Below are 15,142 nucleotides of genomic sequence, written 5' to 3' on the forward strand. Positions count from 1 at the left end.
CGAGATAGAGGAATTGAAGCAAATGATATTCGTAGAATCTAATGATGTTAACTGAACTCGATGCGTCATCAAAGTTATTAAACATATATGACACATTTGACTTCAAAATAAATTTTCTTTTTGATTTATCTCAAGTTCAATAAACTATTGCATCCCTGCAATACAGTAAAATAAAAATTAAATTTTACATTTTTTAAAATGCAAATTTTTCAAAGTTTGCATAAATTTTTATTATTTTTTTTACTAATTGTCTAAATCTATTTTTAAATGGTAAAATCTATTTTTTAAAAAATGTTTCCTTTCAGAATATTTTAGATTCTGATTATATTCAGAAGAAATGGATTATCCTGGAAAAATAGAATTCCCTAATATTGTTTTTTTTTAGCATTCTGTTTTATTCTTACATAAAATTTGAGAAAACATGTTTAGCGTGAACGAAACTGTTTTTCGTTTTTTGAAAAAAAAAACACGTGTGTTTAAGAGTGGCTGCGCGAAAACTGTAATTATATGGTCTTAGTGGGGGAGTTGTATAAATATACCTTCTCCGTTGAAAGTTCTGTTTACAAGTTCAGTAACAAGACCGGAGAACTCTGGAAAGGAGCAATGGCTTCAAAGTGAGTATACAATAAAAATTAAATTTCTCAACTGTGTTTTTACGACCGTCTACTAATTATTTCTTAACTGAAAACTAATTTTCCAAGAAGAAAAAATGACTCATGCCAATTCAGTTTTAATATTTTAAAGATAATGTTTTATTAATTACTTCTTAATGACTCATTCCGTGTCATTTCTTTTTTCTACTCAATTATTAAGCTTTCTTTCAAGCATTTTCTATCCAAACAATAAAAATTTAAACAATTTTTCCATCAAGTAAAATATTTAAAGTAAAATATTTCTTTAAACAGTAAATACTTTTTACTTTTTTGTTTCAAAATTAATTTTTTTATTTAACATTTTCGAAAATATGAAACTAATAAGTATTTTTTTACCATTTTTCAATTTTCTTGTTACATTTATTCTTCTTATGGAATATTTTTAATTCAAATTGTATTAAAAGAGTAGAAATAAAAAAAGTAAAAAATCGTTTTTTTTATTTGATGAGTGTTATTTTAATTCTTGATGGTAATAAAAGATTTTGGCCTTCACGCCATCGGTTATAATGATTATCAAAGCTGTTTTGATGTCAACACGGTTCTTTTTTAAATAGAGGGGTCATCTAGATCAATTAATGTGTTCAATTAAAAATGAAAATTTCTGTAAAAATAATACAATAATAAATTGGAGATAATTTTTTAGTTTCAGTTAAAAAAAGTCCTTTCTTTGTTTTTTTCAGTTGAAATTCGTCATTTTTGAACTTAATTCGTTATTCTAAAATTCCCACACTCATGAGTTTATTGTGTTAGGATGACTCAATAAAGATACTTTGTCAATCTAATTAAAAATCGTACTTTTTTTATTTGAAGAAATAAAATCTATTTCCTCTTATTTTTCAATTTCCCATGTCAATTTGTATTTTCTCTTCTGGACAAAAGACAAATTATTTTATTCAATTTTACAAATTGACAATTTGAATTTTTATTTTATACAATTTTGTTATAAATTTGTAAAATTATTTGTACAATTTTAATACAATATTAATTATTAATAAAGATTATTTTTTAAACAGAATAATTCTGGTGTTCTGCGTAATATTCGCATCATGGGTGCAAATCGATGCTCATTCGTACAATTTAGGAAATTGTCCGAATGTCGAACCAGCTACAGGATTTCAAATGAGCAAGGTAAAGAATTTTTTATTTTCAAAATATAAATTTTTTATTCATATTTTATTTATTCTAAATTTAATTTTTTTTTCAAAATAAAAATCCCAAAAATAATTATAAGACAACAATAAATAATTTACTGTGTTTATTTTTCAGTTCCTTGGTGTTTGGTATGTAATTCAAAAAACATCAACAGCCAGTAAATGTATTTCTTATAATTACACTCGTGGCGAAGAACCTGGAGAATATGTAATCACTCAAGATTCCGATGTTCCTGTTTTAGGTGAGAGAGACTTTGAATTTTATCTTTCACTTAATGAAAAAAAAATGCAAATTCAATTCAAAATTTAAAATATACATTAAAAAATCAGAAGTAAATTTATTTTTCAATTCACCCATTAAAATTATTTTCAATATAATTTTAATAAAATTTTTTGAAACAATACAATTATTTTTCAAACATATTAATTAAATTAAATTATTTTTAACAGTTTTTATAAAATTCTTAAGAAAAATAAATTATTTTTATACGTTTTAATAAAATTATTCGATTAAATTCAATTATTTTCAAAATTTTTGATAAAATTCTTCACAAGAATTCAATTACTTTTATAAATTGTAAAATTCTTCGCAAGAATTCAATTATTTTTATAAATTGTAAAATTCTTCGCGAGAATTCAATTATTTTTATAAATTGTAATAATTTTTTTTTAAAAACTCAATTATTCTCAAAATTTGTTGAAAAAATTCGTTGTAAATTTCAATTATTTAAAAAAATTTTAATTAAAATTCATAATATAAAACTACATTAGGATTTTCATGAAATTTAAAAAAATTCTTTAAAAAAAAATTTATTTATGAAAACTAATAAAATTATTTAAAGGAATTTAATTTTATATCAATAATTTTAATAAAATTTAATAATAAAATTATTTATTACAATTAATAATAATACATGATTATTTTATAAAACTTAAAAGAAATTCTTCATAAAAAATTCAATTACTTTCAGAAATTTTTATTAAAAATTTTTAAAAAACTCCGGTATTTTCAAATAAATTCTTTAAAACAAATTATTTTCAGTACCTACAATTTTCATAAAATTCTTTGGAAGAATTCGATTCTTTTCACAAATAATATTCTTTGCGGGAATTCAATTATTTCCAATGCAATTTTAATGAAATTTCTCGAAAGAATTCAAGTATTTACAAATTTTTTGATAACTACTTTGCAAGAATTAGAATTCAATGATTTTCAGTACATTAATTTAAAAATTGATAACATTTAAGAAGAAAAATTATTATAATAGTTTAGAGACAAAGAAGCAAACAAAAACTAACTTCAAACTGCGAACAGATTACCGAAATACAATTTTGAATATAGATTAATACAGATTACTAAAATTATAAATTACTGATTATAAATAAATAAAAATATTAAGACAATAAAACAGTGAGTAGTAATAAATAATTTTTACGCAAAAACTTTCGAGTGAATGGGCGAATTGAAAAAAAGAATTTAATGGATGAAAAGAAAAAAAATAAAGACCCTTAAAGCTTGTCAAAGTTACTAACGAGATAAATGGTTGGCAAAGTGGAATGAATTATCCTTAATTGTATTTATGTGAATGTGCAGGATTAACGTCATTGAAACATGAATATCACTATACTGGCGAATTATCAGTCCCAGAACCAAGCACCCCAGGTCGTATGTTGGTTCGTTTTCCACTAAGTAAGCATTCCAGATATTCATTAACATAATATCGATTACACACTACAATTTTACGCCGCAATATGAACCGAATAAAATTCACAATATTTCTCTATAATTTTTTTAATTCATTTAACAATTTTTTTTAATATTTCAATATCATATTTTTTTAAATCAAAAATTCAATTTTAAGTAAAAAATAATTGAATTTCAATTTTCCTAAGTCCATAATCTTCAATTTTAGATGTTGCCGGAAGTGCGTCGCACGTGGTTTTCGACACGGACTACACCAACTACGCCGGTGTCTTCACATGTCAAAAATTAGGATTCTTTCACCGAAAAAGCGCGACAATTCTCTCAAGATATCGGGATTTGGATAAATCTGTTATTGACAAAGTACGACAATCTTTAAGTAATTTCAATGTCGATCCATTTGATTTGAGTATTGTCACACAAACCAATTGTCCAACGGGAAACAATTCCCTGGACATAAATATCAATCCAAATACATTTACGGCTGAAAATTTTGGTAATGTCGTACGTAAAGCTGGTCAAAAACTCGGCGATGGCGTTGAATGGGTCAGTAAAGCTGGAAGTAAGGTCTATCACAAAATCACAGGCACTGAGGGGAAACCAGAACCAACACCCACATTGTCCGTTCCGAAACCCGGTGAAAATATCATTAAGGACGTTAATGGTCGAATAGAAAACAATGAAGTCGAATGGTTTCCTTAAATTTAACACAAAATAGCATTTAATAATTTAATAATTATTAAATTATTAAATTATTAAATGTAATCAAATCCGATTAATTTAATCCAAGAGATTTAATAATTAAGAGCGTAATTCTTTATATGGAGAAAAATGGAAAAAAATTTTAGATATACTGTAGATTAAGTAAAAACTGAGAACAGTGTCGAGATTATGTATTTTAAGAAACAATATTTAAAATTACAGACAATTTTTTTTCGTCTGTATGTTAAAAATTAAAATTGTGATATGCTAAACGTAGACGTAAATATTTAACAAATTATTCTGTGTACTTTTACAAATATTTTCTTAATACATTAATCTTTTTAAGATTCCGATTTTGTTGATTATTCATCGTCTCTGTCACTTTTCAAGAAAAATGCCTTCTTCACCTAAATGTTTATTTATATATTTAAATCGATAATTATTATCATCAACGGCATTAAGATTCAATATTACGAATTACTAAATAATCCGTTTTTATAGAAAAATTAATTACCCAACAGAAAATATTTTAATTTACTCTCAAAGTGAATATTTTAATTTATTCCGAAAATTAATTTCCTGAATGTGAATATTTGAATTTACACCAAAATTATTTTCCTGAAATAGAATAATTTTGATTTTCCCGAAAATTTATTTCTCGAAAGTGAATATTTCAATTTACCCAAAAATTAATTACCTAGACAGTAGATATTTTAATTTACTGGAAAATTAATTTCCTAAACGTGAATATTTCAATTTCCCCAAAAATTAATTTCCCGAAAGTGAATATTTCAACTTCCCCAAAAATTAATTTCCCAAAAGTGAATATTTTAATTAACCCAAAATTTATTTGTCTAAAAGTGAATATTTCAATTTATTCAAATTTAAATAAAATTAACCAATGATCATAAAATTAAACACCAAACTTAAAAAAAATCGTCGACAATAACTTCCCTGATTCCTTCTTCGTTTTTCCTTAATGCATACATATTGGAACAAATCTACAATATATATATTATCCCTGTAGAACCCACTTAAACGATCAGTAAGTTTGTGCACGTCGAAGTGATAACATTAATAGTTCTCGAAAATATTTTACTAATTTCTATTATTGTCCGAATAAATTAAATAATTATGAGAGAATTGAAAATAATCGCCGTCGCTACACATTTAAAAGTACGTAAAAGAAAATAATTCATATAGAAAATATATTTTCATGAAAAGAAAATTTTTCCATCACAATCTTATTCGACTGTAATAAAGAAAATTTCTTCGAGTCTATTTTATTTTTGAAATGTTTTTGGTTTAATATTTATTAACGAAAGTAAAATTAATTACCAAAATTAATGTGGTGGGCAATGTTAAACTTAAAATTAACATATTAATAGGTCAGGGGTGGAAAAAGCTGCGCACTGCAGCTTTTTCGAACACAGTTGCTGTATAAATCTGCGCCAATTTAGCTACACTTTGATTTGTCCCGCGCATTCGTTTTTCCTCAATTGACTTCTAATAAATTGTGCAATAGTGTGGATTTTTTTTTTTTTTTTGCAAATCGGTCAAAAAGTCAAGAAAAATTCATAAAAAAAATTTTATCTCTTCTAAAATGGTAAGCATGTGTAATATTCGTAATTGAAGAACAAATTTAATTCAAATTTTTTTTCTTTCACTTTTTTCAATTTTCTTTAATTTAGAAAAATTAATTTGTGTTCTTCTGTAAAAAATAAATTATTTGTTAACAAAATATTATACCATAACGAATTTTTTGTAATGGAAACAAATTAATTTAACAATTTTTTCTTCAGTTATTTTCAATTTTGGAAATTGTTTTAGAAACTAAATGTATTTTTTGTATTTTGTATTTTTTGTAATGGAAACAAATTAATTTAATTTATCAATTTTTTCTTCTTAGTTATTTTCATTTTTGGAAATTGTTTTAGAAACTAAATGTATTTTGTTCATTGTTTATTTATTATCATTAGAAAAAATGGTACTTTTTGCTTATTTTATCTTGTTATTAATTAACTCTTGTCCCTTATTTTTAAACAGTTATTAAAGTTTAATTTTGAATATAATTCTCGTTGTTTTTAATTTTTGGAATTTTCTTTAGAAACTAAATGTATTTTTTTTTATTATTTTTTATTATTATAGACAAGTTTATTTTATTTTTTGTTTATTACGTTATTAATAAATAAATTTGTTTAAAACATTTATTAGTTTAACTTTAAAGATATTTCTTCGTTTTGTTTTAATTTTGGTAGAATTTTTTTAGAAAACTAAAAGTATTTTTTTTTTTTTGATAAAATTGTATATTTTCTTTTTTTTATAAAATTGTATTTTTTCTTTTTTATATTTTATTTATAATTTTTAATAATAATTCATTATACTATTAATTGACAAATAATTTCTCGACAAATTAGAATTTAATTTTCAATATAAAATTCTTTTTCTCTCTTAAATCGAGATTTATTAAAAGTAGAAAAAATTCGAAATGTCCAGAATGAAGGACAAGAGTGAACGAAAATACAATTAAATTTCCGAGTACCCTTACGATTTACTTAATCGTTGTACCCATCAACCAACTCGTTACAAGTAACCAGGGCACCCGCAGGGTAATCTGGGTGATCATTCGCTCTTGATTTACTAAACGCTGCTCGTTTCAAACAGACTGACGTATAATGTTTTGCTATATCCTATTACAATTCGGCGTAGTGCTTTTCGTCATACCTCGCAATATTTCGCCTTTCAAGAAGCATTTTTTTGCGTAAAATTGCGTAAAAAGTGAAAAAAAAATTTTATCGTAAAAAAAAATGTTTAACTCAAAGTTTTTGAATTAAAAAGAAAATTATCAAACTTTTTCTAATATTTAAATAGTTAATATTTCAATAATGAATAAATATTTAAATAATAAATATTAAAATAATAGATATTAAAGTGATAAATATTAAGATAATAAATTAAAGTAATAAATATTAAGTTTATAAATTAAAGTAATAAATATTAAGATAATAAATTAAAATAATAAATATTCAAACTGATTCAAATAATCAATTTTGATGATGTAAAAAAAAATAAATAAATAAAATTTAAATTTAAATTTGATAATCGCGAATCAAGATCAAATTTCTATTGCATTAATTAATCGTCTGTGCCATTGGAAGTTAATTAACGGATCTGTTTATTGCAGATGATTCTAATAATGTTTGGTTTTATGACAATTTTATTTGGCGGGACGAGAGCAAGTGTCCTTGTCGCTGATAAAACAATGTCGAGGATGGTGGAATTAAATGCAGTGGCACCTTTTTGCACACTCTACACCGATAGAGGTGTTATTCAGAAAATGGTCTTAGGAACGGATCCCAAAAAAGTTCGACAAATGTCCAATAAACTTGTTTCCGATCTCGAAGAAACCTGCAAAGATTCATTCATTCACAGTTCCACGGTATTATCTCAACTAATCCTCATTCTTTAAAGTTAATTAATCCTCCTTTTCCTGCAAAGTAAATAATAATTCAAAGTAAATTTAAATAAATACTAAAAGTGAATAAAAAATAAATAGTGTTAAATAATTTGGCAATATAATAACTAAAAAAAAATTATAACCACGAATAATAATTGTCAGAAATTATCCAAACGCCTGTGAATGGTAATTATTTTCCGTTTCTAGAATCAAAGACACGGTTTAATTTACCCTGGCACTAAATGGTGTGGTCCTGGTGATATAGCAGCTTCCTACGACGATCTCGGACAACATACAGCGGAGGATGCTTGCTGCAGGGAACACGATCAATGTCCAATGACCATTGGACCTGGGGATTGCATCGAAGGTCTCTGCAACAAATCTCCATTGATCCGATCGCATTGCGATTGCGACGCGAAATTTCGAAGATGTTTGCAAACTTTAAACACCGAAGTTGCCAACACTTTGGGAGCTCTTTTCTTCAATGTCATTCAAGTTATTTGCTTCAAGGAACGACGACCTTGCTCTGAATGGCAAAAGTAATTCTTTTCTATACTATTAAACACAATTCACTTTCATCACTTCCTTTTCATTTTCATTTTCAATTTCAATTTCATCTACATTCACATTCACTTTCGTCTATTTGCAGAAAAATATTTCTCAATTTCAGGGCTCGAACTAGGTCCGTAAATCCGAAAATTTTTTAAAAATTCTCATCAAAATTTCAATTATCTTTAGAAATAATTAAATTCTTCTCCGAAATTCAATTATTTTCAAAAATATTCCTCAATTCAATGATTTTTAATATCTACTATTTTCATAAAATTTTCCAAAAGAATTCAATTATTACAAAAAAATTATTTATCAATTTTTTTTAGAAATTTTTTCTAAATAATTCCATTATTTTCATAAATAATAAATTTTTTTTTACAGAGATTCAATTATTTTCATAAATAATAAAGTTTTTTTTTACCGAGATTAAATTATTTTCATAAATGATCATTGCAGAATTTCAATTATTTTTAATACCACTTTTTTTTAAATTATCGTCAAGATTTCAATTATGTTTATAAGCAGTAAAATTCTTCGTCGAAATTCAATAATTATTTACAGGAATTTGAATAAAATTCTTTGCAAAATTCAATTATTTTCACAAATAACAATATTTATCATCAGAATTCAATAATCTTCAAAACTTTTTTAAAAATTATTGTAAAGATTTGAATTATCTTTATAAATGAATAGCAAAATTCTTCGACAAAATTCAATTATTTTCAGGAATTTTAATTTAATTTAATTATTTTCAAAAATATTAATTGTTTTCTAAAATTTTTCCTAATTCAATGATTTTCAATATTTTACTATTTTAATAAAATTTCCCAAAAGAATTCAATTATTTAAAAAAAAATTTAATAATATTCTACGCAAACATTTAATTGTTTTCATAAATTTATAATTTTCTCTAAAAAATTCTTAAAATTTATATTAAAATTCGTCAAAAGAATTCAGTTAATTAAAAATTTGTTGATTACATTCTTTATGGAAATTGAATTTTAAGACACATTTAATTATTTATTTTTGTATTTAAATAATTGAATTCTAGTAGGATTTTCTCATAAACATTGATTTAAAAATGGATTTCAGTTAAAATTTTAGATTATAATTGAATTTTAAAAGCATTAGAGCATAAATTTTTAGAAATAATTGAATTTTGAAAAAGCTTCAGATTAAAGTCTTTGAAAATTTGAAATTTTCATATTTTTAACTAACAATTCTGTGGAATTAATTTTTTTTTTTGAGATACTTTAATTGCGGATTTTTTTTCATATTATTTTAAGTTTTTATTTTCTAATATATATTTAATTGAAGAATTTCCAAATAATCGAAATTTCGTAAAATTAAATTATAAACAAATGGATTTGAAAATTCTCAAGAAACTTTTTCAAAAATTATTAAAAATTAAATTATTATTTAATAATTTAATTATTAAATTATTATTATTAGATTTATAAAAGAATTTTAGTTAAAAACACTTTAAAAAAATATTGAATATTGGAGCAATTACAAATGATTGCAGAAATTCAATTATTTTCAAAAATTTTAATAAAATTATTGGAAAAATTTCAATTATTTTTAAAAACTTTCCTTAATTCAATGATTTTCAATATCTACTACTTTTGTATTTTAATAATTGAATTCTTGGAGAACTTTTTAATAAGAACTGATTTATAATTGAATTTCAGTTAAAATTTTAGATAATAATTAAATATTAAAAGCAATATAGTGTGAATTTTTAAAAATAATTTAATTTTGAAATTATTTTTTTTGAAAAAGTTTAATTGCGTATTTTTTGTATTATTTTAAAAGTGTTTACATTCTAACTATAATTGAAGAATTTACAAAGAATTGAAATTTCGTAAAATTGAATATTGTAAACAAATGGATTTGAAAATTTGTCAAAGAACTTTTTCGAAAATTATTATAAATAATCGATTTAAAGAAGAAGTTTAGTTAAAAATTCTTGAAAATAATAATTGAATTGATGATTTTATCACTCAGTCATTTTTAATTAATAATTATTATAAAACATGAAGAAATCGATCACTTCGAGTCGAAGACTCGGAGTTATCGATTTCTTCATGTTTTATAGTTATGAAAAATTTAATTTATGGTTTTAAGTAAAATGTTCTCTTATTTGACTCGGACTGGTTATATTTTTGTCAGCAATTGGTCCGTAAATGGTCCGTAATTTTTCATTTTTGGTCCGTAAAGTCCGTATTTCTAAATACTTTCACTGGTTCGAGCCCTGCAATTTTAATCCTTTAGCCCCAATTGATCCAATTTTCATTTAACATTAACTGTCAGATGTCCGTACGAATTAACGTCTTTTGCGATAAAATACGACAATAAGTGAAACATTTTTCGGAAAGTGGATCAAGTGGAGCTGAAAAATATTCCAATCCTTGATTTTTCAATTTTCAGAAATGGATACCGAGAATCGGAATCAGATCGCTTGTGCGCACAATACCATTTTCGTCCCAGTGATAAATACGTGCCATTGATGCCGCTCAATATGAACTAATTAAATCAAGTAAAAAAAATTAGAATAGCAAAACAAAAATCTACGTGTAAAAGAAAAAAAAATAGCGTATTTTTTCTATCAGCAATTTATGTGAATAAGTCCAAAGAAATCTTACAGTAGAATTATTAAGAATTTTTCGCAATAATGCTGTATGGCCTTTAAGAAAATTACTATTTAAAAAATCCCTCCCCAAGAGCTTAGAGTTTTAAATATAAAAATAACGCGTACAATTTTTCTTCGCAAATAATAGAAATATTTTCTTTTATAGTTAATTTATTTTTGTAACTTTTTAACTCTCAATGCTTCCGATTAAAATACGAAAAATGCACAATGCATGTATATAATGTTTATAAAGCTTAATATATTTATCAAGCTTATTATTATATTTATAAAGCTTAAAAGACCAATTTCTGCACATGTGATATAGGATAAAGTAGTTGACATGAAAAAAATGATCTGTGTAATCTTTTTGCATCAAGTCCGAGAGAAAAATATAGATTAATATTATTTTTGTCAACGTCCATGAAAAATATGCTCAACGATTCCTTAATAAGAAAATAGAATATAGTGTAAAAATGCACAAAGAGTTATATGGAAAAATATAATTTTAATAAATTATGTTAATTGAGAAGTGGAAATTTCGTTTTTAAATTTATTTCGTAGTTTTACACAACTCTGTATATAAATTTCAACAAGAATAGAATTTTATTAGTATAATAGATATTTTATCTAGTAACATAATTAGTACTAAAATTGTATTATTAATTAATTAATAAACTACTCTAAAACAAGTAGTTAATTTAAAATTTTTGTTTAGCTATAAATAGAAAACTAATTATTATCATCATTAACTTACATTCTCCCGTTGATTTTCGTAAATTTTCGAAAGAACCTCTCCGCATCTTCCTTGAATTTTAACATTAGCGTGATTATCGGCTCTCGTTTCGCCAATGCTGACGATTGCAATCGACTTTTTTGCTTCTACGGCTTGCAAAACAATTCTATAACCCGAAAAAGTAGTGAGTGATGTCCCGAGAACTAAAAGAGAATCGGCAGATTCCACTTCATTTTTCACCTGATTCACCACTTGTCTCGTGACATTATCCCCGAAAAAGACGATTTCAGGTTTTAGAATTCCTTGACAATTGGCGCATGGCGGAACAATGAATTCGTCTACTTGTTCCTGAAAAAGAAAAATAAAGTAAACAAAATTTTTAAAAATAGCAGCAAAAGAATCTTTACCTGAGATAAATCCACATCACCATCGGGTCGAATTGTCGTGTCATTTGACGTAAAATTAGGATTAAGTTTGTCAAGTAACTCTTGAAAATAATATCTACTGATCACTTGATCACAACCTAGACACATAACTTTAAAAGCAGTGCCATGAAGTTCGATGACATTTTGACTCCCAGCTTTTCTATGCAAGTTATCAACATTCTGAGTAATGACACAATTAACACGTCCGTTGTCCTCCAAGTGTCTCAAAAGTTTGTGCGTAACGTTAGGAACGAATTTTGAAAACCTGAAAGAGAAAATTAAAACTAAGAATTCTAAAATTAAAAAAATTTAGAACAATTTCAGGGTTGCCACGCTTTTGCTCTTTTTAAATTCCCAGACTTTTCCAGATTTTCCAGGTTAAAAAACGGAATTTTTTCAGATTTTTAAAACTACATTTATATTATAAGAATGTTATTATAAAACATGTCGATATCGATCGCTTTCTTCATGTTTTATGTATAATAATTAAAACTTGCTAAAAACATTATTTTATATTATAAATAAAGTTTCTTGAGAATTTTCAAATCCATTTGTTTACAATTTAATTTTACGAAATTTCGATTACTTGGAAATTCTTCAATTAAATATTATATTAGAAAATAAAAACTTAAAATAATTAAAAAAAAAAATTCAATCAAACTTTTTCAAAAAAATTAATTCTACAGAATTTTTTATTAAAAGTATCTTTCCAAATTTAATAAAATGTTTCAAAATAATCTCATTTTTCGAGAAATTTAATTAAAATTGTATTAAAAATAATTGAATTTCTCCAAAGAATTTTATAAAAGTTTTGAAATAATTTAATGCCTCTGAAAATTTTTGTTATTTATGAATTAATTAAATATTTGCAAAGAATTTTATTAAAATTTTTGTTAAATAATTGAATTCTTTTGGGAAATTTTATTAAAATTTTTGAAAATAATTGAATTTTGGAAAATTTTTTATTATTTATAAAGTTAATTAAAACTTTAACGAGAATTTTTGTAAATTTTTTAACATAATTGAATTTCTGCTAAAAATGATACTTTTGAAAATAATTGATCTTGAGGCGAATTTTATTAAAACTTTCTTTTTAAATAATTGAATCCTTTTGTGAGATTTTATTGAAATAATAGACATTGAAAATAAATAAGTTTTGACATATTTTTGAAATTAATTCAATTTCTACGAAGAATTTTATTTAAATTATTTTGAAAAAAAATTGAATTGTGACAAAGAATTTCATTAAAATTTTTGAAAATAATTTAATTCTTTCAAGAAATTCAATTAAAAATGTTTTGAAAATAATACTTAAATTCTAATAAATAAATTGTAGTAAAGGTTTTTTTAAAATAATTGACCATCTGTAAAAAAAAATTATTATTTATGAAAATAATGGAATTATTGAAAAGAAATTTCTAAAAAATTGGTAAATAATTTTTTTGAAATAATTGAATTCTTTTGGAAAATTTTTTTAAAATAGAAATTGAAAAGCATTAAAATGATGAAAGTTTTTGAAAATAATTGAAATTTTGCCAAGTATCTTATTAAAATTTTAGAAAATAATTGAAATTTTGCCAAGAATTTTATTAAAATTTTGGAAAATAATTGAATTTTGTAGATGAGTTTTATTACCTACTTATAAAGATAACTCAAATTTTGACGAGAAAATTAATTTTTTTCAGTATTTTTAACTAAAATTCTTCTATAAATCCATTATTTTTAACAATTAATTAAATATATATTAAAAAAATGAATTAATTTCAGAAGAATTTTAATTATATTAAAATTTTTCAAAAATCTACGTTCTTTAAAATTTCTAAAGAAATCCATTCAAAATTAAAATTTTACAAAATTCCAAATTAAGACCTTTTGAAATTTATCTACTTATGAAAATTGTAAACGCAACTCTTTTAAAATTGAATTAATTTTGAAATATTTAAGTAAAATTATAGATTTTAAAAATAAACGCATAAACTTTAGAAAACAACAATTTTCCAGGATTTTCATCAAAATTTCCTGATTTTTTCAAGGTTTATAAAATTTCCTGATATTTCCAGGTTTCCAGGTTGCGTGGAAATACTGGAACAATAAAATTGATCAAAAAAACCAAAAAGGCAATTTTTTCCAGACGAAATAATAGTATAAATAATAAATAATTAAATGTATAATTGTACCATAATCACCTAGGCCAACCGACATAATTTCTTGACCAGTATCGTCTTCTGACTTTGTCACTCCTGCAAAAATCTTGATAGGAAACCGGTCTTCTATTACTTGTTGCAAAAAGACCAACATCCTCAGATCTATAATCAGGAATTCCAGATTCTGTCGATATTCCAGCTCCTGTTAAAACACACAATCGTCCACAAGATTCAAGATGTTCCTTCAGTTGTTTTATCTCATCGTCAGACACTGGATTACATTTCGGGACAAATGCCAAATTTGAAAAAAACAGCGCCGCTGAAAATAAAATTTTTAATTCTTCATATTTCGATAAAATAATCACTATTTCATCTATTTTAAACAGATAAATGTTTAAATTTTAAATAAATAAACAAATATAAAATAAATAAATATAAAGACTTAATATAAACTTTAAAATAATTTGTATATAATGCAGAAGTAGAGAATGTAAAAAATAGAAAATGTAAATATATTTAAAAAATAATAAATGTAAAGAACAAAAAATTAGTAGAAAGATAATACACAGTGAAGATTAAAAAATACACACGAGCACGAATATACGTATTACAAAATGTCAAATGTTAGTATACTAAATACACTTAAAGTAAATACTCACATGAATTCGAGGACAAAATTAAAGCTTTTGTAACGCGAATCATTAGGCTGCGTCTACAACAGAAAAAATAATGTGTAGAAAATTGTGTAATATATAGTGTAATTGCCCCTGACAGTTGTCAATGCCAAAAACAATACACATTACACTACAAATTACACATTATTTTTTTCTATTGTAGACGCAGCCTTACCGCATAGTTCCCTTGGATTTTATACAGTCAACATCAAAAACGACAGTCACGTACTACATTATATTAAACACAATTAAACATTCTACTAGACTTGATGACGAATGCGCACCAATACTAAGAAAATCGAATAAATGTACAACAA

At 23.9% G+C, this 15,142-nt stretch overlaps 3 protein-coding genes across 8 annotated transcripts; 2 read left to right on the forward strand and 1 right to left on the reverse strand.

The window, feature by feature from the left end:
- Positions 1 to 468: 468 nt before the first annotated feature.
- On the forward strand, positions 469 to 4,558 carry LOC122511178 (apolipoprotein D-like). Its single transcript, XM_043626281.1, has 5 exons — positions 469 to 614; positions 1,667 to 1,781; positions 1,920 to 2,046; positions 3,399 to 3,494; positions 3,718 to 4,558. The coding sequence occupies exons 1-5, from the start codon at positions 508 to 510 to the stop codon at positions 4,206 to 4,208; spliced, it is 936 nt and encodes a 311-aa protein (XP_043482216.1). The 5' UTR covers positions 469 to 507; the 3' UTR covers positions 4,209 to 4,558.
- A 582-nt stretch (positions 4,559 to 5,140) lies between these two features.
- On the forward strand, positions 5,141 to 10,757 carry LOC122511180 (group 3 secretory phospholipase A2). Of its 3 annotated transcripts, none has more exons than XM_043626283.1 (4): positions 5,141 to 5,384; positions 7,393 to 7,647; positions 7,873 to 8,204; positions 10,648 to 10,757. In XM_043626283.1, exons 1-4 carry the CDS (start codon positions 5,343 to 5,345, stop codon positions 10,745 to 10,747), a joined length of 729 nt encoding a protein of 242 aa, XP_043482218.1. In that variant the 5' UTR covers positions 5,141 to 5,342; the 3' UTR covers positions 10,748 to 10,757. The 3 variants fall into 3 exon arrangements, with proteins under 3 accessions (XP_043482218.1, XP_043482219.1, XP_043482220.1); XM_043626284.1 differs by lacking the exon at positions 5,141 to 5,384 and adding an exon at positions 5,504 to 5,814; XM_043626285.1 differs by lacking the exon at positions 5,141 to 5,384 and adding an exon at positions 6,687 to 6,986.
- On the reverse strand, positions 8,054 to 15,133 carry LOC122511177 (NAD-dependent protein deacylase Sirt4-like). Of its 4 annotated transcripts, none has more exons than XM_043626278.1 (6): positions 15,001 to 15,133; positions 14,811 to 14,863; positions 14,194 to 14,470; positions 11,990 to 12,272; positions 11,604 to 11,930; positions 8,054 to 8,191 (listed from the first exon to the last, which is right to left on the reverse strand). In XM_043626278.1, exons 1-6 carry the CDS (start codon positions 15,003 to 15,005, stop codon positions 8,171 to 8,173), a joined length of 966 nt encoding a protein of 321 aa, XP_043482213.1. In that variant the 5' UTR covers positions 15,006 to 15,133; the 3' UTR covers positions 8,054 to 8,170. The 4 variants fall into 4 exon arrangements, with proteins under 4 accessions (XP_043482213.1, XP_043482211.1, XP_043482212.1 ...); XM_043626276.1 differs by lacking the exon at positions 8,054 to 8,191 and adding an exon at positions 10,900 to 11,292; XM_043626277.1 differs by lacking the exon at positions 8,054 to 8,191 and adding an exon at positions 10,900 to 11,292 and having other exon boundaries at positions 14,811 to 14,855; positions 15,000 to 15,086.
- Between the last annotated feature and the right edge of the window lie 9 nt (positions 15,134 to 15,142).

This window comes from Leptopilina heterotoma, unplaced genomic scaffold (assembly GCF_015476425.1).
Source record: "Leptopilina heterotoma isolate Lh14 unplaced genomic scaffold, ASM1547642v1 Lhet_81, whole genome shotgun sequence".
Classification (NCBI taxonomy): Eukaryota; Metazoa; Arthropoda; class Insecta; order Hymenoptera; family Figitidae; genus Leptopilina; species Leptopilina heterotoma.

Bases quoted from the DNA above. Each gene is read 5' to 3' on its own strand.
- LOC122511180 (XM_043626283.1), top strand. From the start codon at position 5,343: ATGAGAGAATTGAAAATAATCGCCGTCGCTACACATTTAAAA. The intron at 5,385-7,392 runs GTACGTAAAAGA...TGTTTATTGCAG, and splicing joins CCGTCGCTACACATTTAAAA to ATGATTCTAATAATGTTTGG. The intron at 7,648-7,872 runs GTATTATCTCAA...TTCCGTTTCTAG, and splicing joins CATTCATTCACAGTTCCACG to AATCAAAGACACGGTTTAAT.
- LOC122511178 (XM_043626281.1), top strand. From the start codon at position 508: ATGGTCTTAGTGGGGGAGTTGTATAAATATACCTTCTCCGTTGAAAGT. The intron at 1,782-1,919 runs GTAAAGAATTTT...TTTATTTTTCAG, and splicing joins CAGGATTTCAAATGAGCAAG to TTCCTTGGTGTTTGGTATGT. The intron at 3,495-3,717 runs GTAAGCATTCCA...CTTCAATTTTAG, and splicing joins GTTGGTTCGTTTTCCACTAA to ATGTTGCCGGAAGTGCGTCG.
- LOC122511177 (XM_043626276.1), bottom strand. The intron at 14,471-14,810 runs GTGAGTATTTAC...TTTTATTTTCAG, and splicing joins AATTTTGTCCTCGAATTCAT to CGGCGCTGTTTTTTTCAAAT. The intron at 11,293-11,603 runs GTAAGTTAATGA...TTTCTTATTAAG, and splicing joins ACGAAAATCAACGGGAGAAT to GAATCGTTGAGCATATTTTT.